Source organism: Solanum dulcamara, chromosome 3, assembly GCF_947179165.1.
Source record: "Solanum dulcamara chromosome 3, daSolDulc1.2, whole genome shotgun sequence".
Lineage (NCBI taxonomy): Eukaryota > Viridiplantae > Streptophyta > Magnoliopsida > Solanales > Solanaceae > Solanum > Solanum dulcamara.
The window spans coordinates 20,067,526-20,075,220 of NC_077239.1; the positions used below are offsets into that span (position 1 = coordinate 20,067,526).

A 7,695-nucleotide genomic window follows, 5' to 3' on the forward strand; every position below is an offset into this window, starting at 1 on the left:
GTGGGAAATAGCCCTAGGGTAGGGTTAGGATCATGGGTTTGTCCTAGGATGAGAATTTTATTGTTTTTCATGATAGTTAGGCCATTGTGTTGATCCTTTATATGTATTTACTGTTTCTAGACCAAGAATGAGAAGAATGAACCCGGAAAAGAAAGGTTCTTGCATTGTAAAGTTGTAGAAGCTTGAATTTGAGGTAGGTGATAGTCTAGTTTCCCGTATGTATTTCGTATGCTTGTTAAATTGCTTCATGATATGCATATGTATATATGAATAAGGAAACATGCTAGATTATGTGTGAAATAATCATCTGTTGGCCTGCTTTTGTGATGAACCTATTCTTGGTGATATAATGTTGTAAATACTGGATGTATTTATGATTATGGTACATTTGGATCGAGTGTCACGTTCCGATACATAATTAGATCGGGTGTCACGTTACAACACATAATTAGATTGGGTGTCACGTTCCGACACATATTTGGACAGGTGTCACGTTCCAACACAAAGTTGATTGTTTATAGGTCCCTTAAGAGGACCCTTGTGTGAAGTTATAGTATGTGGAAGATATTGAGTTGTGATATTGCTAAATATTGTTGAACCTGAGTTTAGTTGACTTATTCTGTGTATATATATGCCTATTGTGTTGAATTTACTTGTCTATAATCCGCTTACTGGCTAACTGCGTGATCCTATTAGTGTACCGTTGTTTTGTGTACTAATACTCCTCTTGCTCTGCCTTTTGTTGACTACAGGGCATATTTAGCCAGCTGCGGAGAGACCTCATTTAGAAGAGTAGAAGCTTGTTCAAAGTCCAAGGATGAGCTATTCTGTCATGCTGTCGTGGACTTTTTCATTGTCTAAGTTCTTCGTCCGGGACTCAGATGTTCAGACAATCGTTTAATATTATGACTTCTTTTGGGGAGTGTTTCCCTTTTAATTTTTTTATTCACATTTAATTAGATTTTTGGTATGGGCGACTTTTAGTTCCTAGGAAGTTTCCGCATTTTGTTTGATATTTAAATTGTTTTGCTGAGTTTATGGGAACTCAGTCTTATTCTTATTTTATTCCTGCTTTCGCAAGTCTTTAATTGTTTTATCTCATAAATTGATTATTTGGGCTGTAAAAATGATTCTCCCACCGAAAGATTAATGTGGATGTCAGTCAAAGCGGGTCGGAGACGTGACAAATCCACAACAACAATGGAATCTTTGATGGATGAGAAATAGAAGTGCAAAGGTGAATGCTTATAGCATGACATTAGCAAGTGTTTTATATACTATATTTGGTTGGAACGAAACACGTAGTGTTTAACAAGCAGTCGAGACTTCCGGACCAAGTGTGCAATCCGATGCTACAGGAGATTCATTCGAGAGGAAGCAACATTGCTAGATTACAAAGTATACTTAGGAATCTAAATTTTTATCCTTAGATGTGATGCATAGAATTTTAGACAGTAGATATTGTGTAGAGTAGTCATAACACGTTTTTTTTTTGAGCTACAATGTTAATTTTGGCAAACAATACAAGTTAGTTAGCAAAAAATTATGATATAACATGTCAATTAAAAGAGAATGAACTTTCTATAATTTTTGTTATTTTTCTTTGGAAAAAAATAATAGTCGCATTTTTTCATTATCTTGAAAGAGATAAATGTGATTTTAATAGGCAATTCTCATAACTCAAAATAACAACTTCCCACAAAGTAAGAAAAACTTGAATGATCATTTCGAAAATTAACTCCACAAATACAACTTCATCCTCATTTAACTGAAAATTAAAAATTATAAATGATCTATTTTCCTTCTATAACCTCTGCTTTGCTTTATCCATTATATTTTGACTTTATATAAAATTTAATAAATCTTTTTATATAATTTTAAATATGTATAACAATATTTATTTGATTATAAATTTATGTTTAAAACATGTAATTTAGTACTATCATAGTATTTATATAATTATAAAAAAGAAAATTATTAAAAATATAATATTTGTTTAACGGAACTAATACGAAAATAACATTTTCAATAAATTAATAAATAAATTAAATAGAAATGAGAATACTATACTCCTTTTTTTTTCCCGGTATCTACGAGCGAGGCTCACCCGGAACCCAGACCATTCAGCAATTTAGGCGCGTGTGGTTAAATACCTGGATGGCGCGTGCGTTATCGTAAGTAAAGAAAAACCTATTTCAGAGCGAAGAAGCAGATAATTGAGAAGAAGGAAACGAAGACGAAATTCCTGGAAAGAGAAAAGGAAAAACCAAACACCCACCATAATATACGAAGAAACCAACAAGGCAACTGGAGAGATAACCCAAAATTCCCTAGTTTTTCTCGGAGAAAAACAAACAAACTTAAATATCAAAGAGATTTACTGTAAAGATTAAAGCTTTTTTTCCAAAAGAAAGAAAGAAAAAAAATGATTTCATCATTGGGTGCAACTTCTTCTTCGTCGTCGTCTTCATCTTCATCAGCTGCTATTCGTGTTGAAAAGGCAACGAGCGAGTTCTTGATCGGTCCTGATTGGACTATGAATATTGATATTTGTGATACAATCAATTCCAACCAATGGTAAATTGTTTGATTTTACATATTAGCAAAACCCTTTTTTCTCTACTTCTCTTTATTGTTGTTTTATGGTGCAAGGGGGAAAAGTTGACTTTTTTTCTTTTCTTTTCTTTTTTATATGGGGTTTTACTTTTTTCTGTGTTTCTTGAAAGTTTAATCTGTGTTTTCTTGATGGTTAATGGGGAAAAAAGGCTTCGTTTTCCTTTTTGATTCTCTTTTTTTTTTCTGAAGTCATTCTTATTTGGGCTTATTGATTCATGTGTGGGTTTCTTTTTAAGCCAATAGAAATTAGGGTTGTTTTTGTATTGGGATTTTCTTTCTGTGCTTTTCCCAAATTCTGATAGTTTGAAGTCTTATTTGGACTTGTCAGTCTAGAAGTGTTTATTTTTATTTTTTACTGTGTTCCATTAGCCTTTTGGGAGCTGTTGAATGTTAGGGAACATGTAGGAGCAAAGTCAGACCTTTCTGTTAAACATTTTTAGGTTCAAAGTTGTTGTTTATAGCAACCAAGAATGGATTTTCACTTGTATCCAAGAATTCCCAAGGGGAACCAGTTCTTAATTGTTTCTTATTAATCTAAGAAGGATATACAAACTAATCATTCTTATTTCATGAGTAGTACTAAATATATTTCAAGGAAAGTAGGGATTCTCAATAATTAGTTATTTGAACATCAAACTTATCCCCCACGCGGATATACAAGCCTTTAACCAGAATAAAAGGAGTATTATCATCCTAGTTTCAGTTACTGTGCTCCATTCTCCATTGCTTAAAGTTAATGTAAACTATATGCATATAGCTAGAACAAGTGGAAAATAATCTAAGGTTTGATTTAATTCTCCCTACTCTATACAGGTTAGCAAAAGATGTTGTCAAAGCTGTGAAAAAGAGGTTGCAGCACAAGAACCCCAAAGTTCAGCTACTTGCTTTAACAGTACGTATGTTGGAACCTCTCGTTTATTTATATAATTTACAATCAGTTAAATTTCATTAGCCATTAGGGCCATCAGTGGTGTCCGAGGCTCATTCGAGGTACACGTAAGCCTTCAAGAGCAGGGTAAGCGCTCCACCTCACCTCACTTAGGTTGCGCCTCAGTGTAGGCAAGGCACTATGGTGTTTGCCTCATTTCCCACTTGTCATCTTGAACAGAGCAGTACTAAACAATAAATAAGAAATCCAAAGATATTTATAATCGTTACGAAAATCATTATGAATGAAGTTACTTTTTTTTTAGTTGTTACTTTATTCTTGTTTTACTTTTCTTTTCTTTGTTGCACCTTTTCAAATGAAGCCCACACTTATATTGCGCTTATAGTCCCGATAGACCTGGAACGTTTTTTAATGCTTTTTGCTTTTGATAACACCGAGGGCCATATTATTGACTAAAATAGAAGTAAGCAGAGTGGTATTTCTATTTACCTGCTAGTAATATATCCAATCCCTTTTTAAGGTCAAGCTGCACTAAATTTTGATGGTTCTAATGATTATACTTCTTGCCCTTCCGCCTACAGCTTATGGAGACAATGGTGAAGAACTGTGGTGATAGCGTGCACTTTCAAATTGCTGAAAGAAGCATATTGCAAGACATGGTCAAAATTGTAAAGAAGAAGGCAAGTTTCTGTTCAAAATACTTCACTTCTTTCTGATTAGATGCACATATCATCTCAAGCTGAATTTGCATACGATAATATATGGCATACTTTCTTGTTATACTTTAATGATTGCATTTTTATAACAGAAGTGGAATTGTTACCCATGTATACTTGTTTAAGCTAGAAATGTGTACTTTGTGCTGCTTGGGACCATTATCGAAGATTATTAGCTTTTTGGTCAGTGTAATTTGTGCGTACTCAATCTCAGTTTTGAGTGTGCACTTGACCTGTTTTTTAAAGACTGTGCCACTCTTTTAATGGTTTTGCAGACTGATATGCATGTGAGAGATAAAGTGCTAGTACTACTGGACTCTTGGCAAGAGGCATTTGGTGGCCCTGGAGGAAAGTATCCCCAGTACTATTGGGTTTACGAAGAATTGAGGGTTAGTAAATTGATGAGAAGTTTTAGTTCAAAATCATTTTTTATGAGTTAATAGGCTCGTGTTGCATTGAGATACTCGTAATGACATTGATTTGTTGGCTTGAAATATTACCTTTGAGATAGATGATCTCTTTCTCCAATGATCAGTTGGGAAAGGGGGATTTATGCAGTTCATTTCTGTGTTTTGATATTTTTAATTTACATGTTTAGATGTTCTCTTTTTGGTTCTTTTGTTTGTTGTTTTTCCCCCCATGTGGTGGGTGGGGGTGTCACTTTCTTTCAAAAGAAAACCTGGTCTAAGGAGTGAAATGCCATACATAACATGTATTAGTCAAGTCATCTTTTCTAGTAACCATCTTGGTGTCATGATCATGGCAGCGTGCTGGTGTTGAATTTCCCAAGCGTTCATTTGATACAGCTCCAATCTTTACTCCTCCTGTTACTCATCCTGCACAAAGACAACCGCAACCTGGTTATGGAATGCCAAGCAATTCCTCAACAAGACTTGACGAGGCAATGGCAGCAGAGATGGGAAACTTAAGGTAAGTTAACTATAGCCTTTGCAGACCTATTGATCATACATTGTTTCACTATGGTGGTTTATGTTATGATTCAAACTATCATATCTTTTGTAAACTAACGTTTTGCCTTGCAGCTTGTCCAGCATAAATTCTATGAGAGATGTTGCTGATCTGTTGGCTGATATGCTACAAGCTGTGACCCCAGGCGATCGTTTGGTATGTACATACTTTACTCTTCCTTCATGCACCTCATTAATAAAAATTCTTTAACCCTTTTCTCTCTTTTATCTCTCTAGGCTGTAAAGGACGAAGTTATAGTTGATCTTGTTGACCGGTGTCGCTCTAACCAGAAGAAGTTGATGCAAATGTTAACAACAATAGGGTAATTCTGTCTTTTGTTTTTATGGTGTTCATGGGAAAATGGTGATGCAAATGTTAACTAGACTGGTACTATTTTCCTTTATCTTTTTAGTATATTTTCTCCTGTTAAAATTTATGTTAATGTCTTAGGGATGAAGAACTTCTTGCCCAGGGTCTTGAATTGAATGATAACCTCCAAAGTGTACTGGCTAAACATGATGCAATAGCTTCTGGTTCTCCACTCCCAACTCAAGTCCCAAACGACAACCTCTCAGCAAGAGAAATGCATGATCCAAGCCTCAAACCTGCTGAAGTTAAACCACCCAGTCCAACAGCTGATGTCAAACCTTCTGCACCAGTTCTTGCAGCAACCACAGGTCAAATTGATGAAGAGGAAGATGAGGAAGATGACTTTGCCCAACTAGCTCGAAGGTAAATATGGAGATAACAGATGCTTTTAGTCCCAATTGTAAACACCACATTGCATGTATGTAGAACCATGACAATATGACAGTAAGATTCAGGATTAACAGGTTATTACATTTTCAAATGAGGAAATTTCAAAATACTCATCCGACTTACTGTTAGAGTACTTAATTATCACATTGATTTTCCCAAAGGCTCTTCTGGATAAAAAGAGAAAAGATAAGGGGGTGGGTAGTGCTCAGTAGAAAGATTAGTAGCTTTTATTTGCAGTCGGTAAAAGTTATTGGAAATCAAAAGTTGTTTTTTCCTACTGTATGGTGATTTTATGGCTGTCGTTTGTCCTCTCTAATGACTTTATGCTTGCACTGATGCAGACATTCAAAAGCAAGTCCAGCAGCCCAAACAAGTGAAGGAACAATCTCTGCCAATACTAGCAATTCTACGGGTGAACCATTGGATCCTGTCGCAAGCACTGCATTAATTCTTCGTGATCCACCTGCAACTGCTACATCCACGAAAGAACAAGACATAATTGACCTCTTGAGCCTCACCTTGTCATCAAGTGTATATCCCGAAACACCACAAAATTCTGCTTCAGCTACTCAAAACACGCATGAGGAGCTGCTTGCCTCAACCACACAAGGGAATCCATATGCATCTCAATCTTATATTGGGTATCAAGATCAGAGCTTTAACAGTTATGTAGCTCCTTGGGCTCAGCCCCAACCCCAGCATCAGTTACCACCTCAGTTTCATCCTCAATATCAACACCAAGGCCAACCTCAGATTCATCCTCAATTTCAACACCCAACCCAAGCCCAGTTCCAGCCCCAACCTCAGCATCTGCATCACCCACAGCCACAACCTCAATCACAACTTCATCATCAATCCCGACCCCAACCATCCACTCAGCCTCAACCGCAGCAACCTCAAGAATCGTCATTACAATCTCAGCATACATCACAACAGCTTCCACAATCTCCTTTGCAACCTGAACTGAACCAACAACCTAGAACTCAACTAGAACTTCATCCTCAGTCTCAACAGTTACCACCACGTGCTCAGACTCAGCTCCCGCAGTACTCTGCCTATCCACCTCCACCTTGGGCAGCAACTCCCGGATATCTTAGCAATCCAAGTCCTTCTTCTAGACCAACCTACATGTACTCAACTCCACAAGCAACCACAAATACATCTGTGCCTTTGCAAGGCCCTAGACCCATACAGAATGTTAATCCGTTTCCTAATATGGGAAGGAATGGTTTAGCTATTAATGGTGATGCTCAAGTTCATCCCAACCCCAAGACAACAACTTCTGCTTCTGGTCAAAAAACCTTCATTCCATCTTATAGGCTGTTTGAAGATCTTAATGTTTTTGGCAATGGGGATCAAAGACACAACTCATCTTCTGGTTTATCAGGAACTAACAGCCAAAGTATGGTTGGTGGACGAAAATGAAAAGTATTTGTGGCACACATCTTCTATACCATGCTGTCAATATGATGTACATGATTGGACCTCCCCCCACCCCTTCGACCCTTTATTTTGTTTTTTGGAGTTTGCAGATAGAGTAGTGTTACAAGATTGATTTAATTCTGGCCGTTGGCTGTTACATTATCCATGTTTGTTATGCCACAGTTAAATAATCTCTTAGGGTGATGAGGTTTGAAATCTGTTACTGAAGTTACCATGGAGTTGATTTATATTCACTCCCTCCTTTGTTATTGTAATAGGTGTATGTTTCTATACTTGCAGTGAATCACTTTCATTGGTTTTACT

The 7,695-nt window shown here is 36.6% G+C and overlaps 1 protein-coding gene across 1 annotated transcript; it reads left to right on the forward strand.

Annotated features, from left to right (window-relative positions):
- The first annotated feature begins 2,209 nt into the window (after positions 1-2,209).
- Positions 2,210-7,664, forward strand: LOC129882465 (TOM1-like protein 6). The gene is made up of 9 exons (XM_055956763.1): positions 2,210-2,577; positions 3,430-3,508; positions 4,087-4,185; positions 4,497-4,610; positions 4,988-5,151; positions 5,265-5,346; positions 5,427-5,512; positions 5,641-5,922; positions 6,291-7,664. Exons 1-9 carry the CDS (start codon positions 2,426-2,428, stop codon positions 7,372-7,374), a joined length of 2,142 nt encoding a protein of 713 aa, XP_055812738.1. The 5' UTR covers positions 2,210-2,425; the 3' UTR covers positions 7,375-7,664.
- The last annotated feature ends 31 nt before the right edge of the window (positions 7,665-7,695 follow it).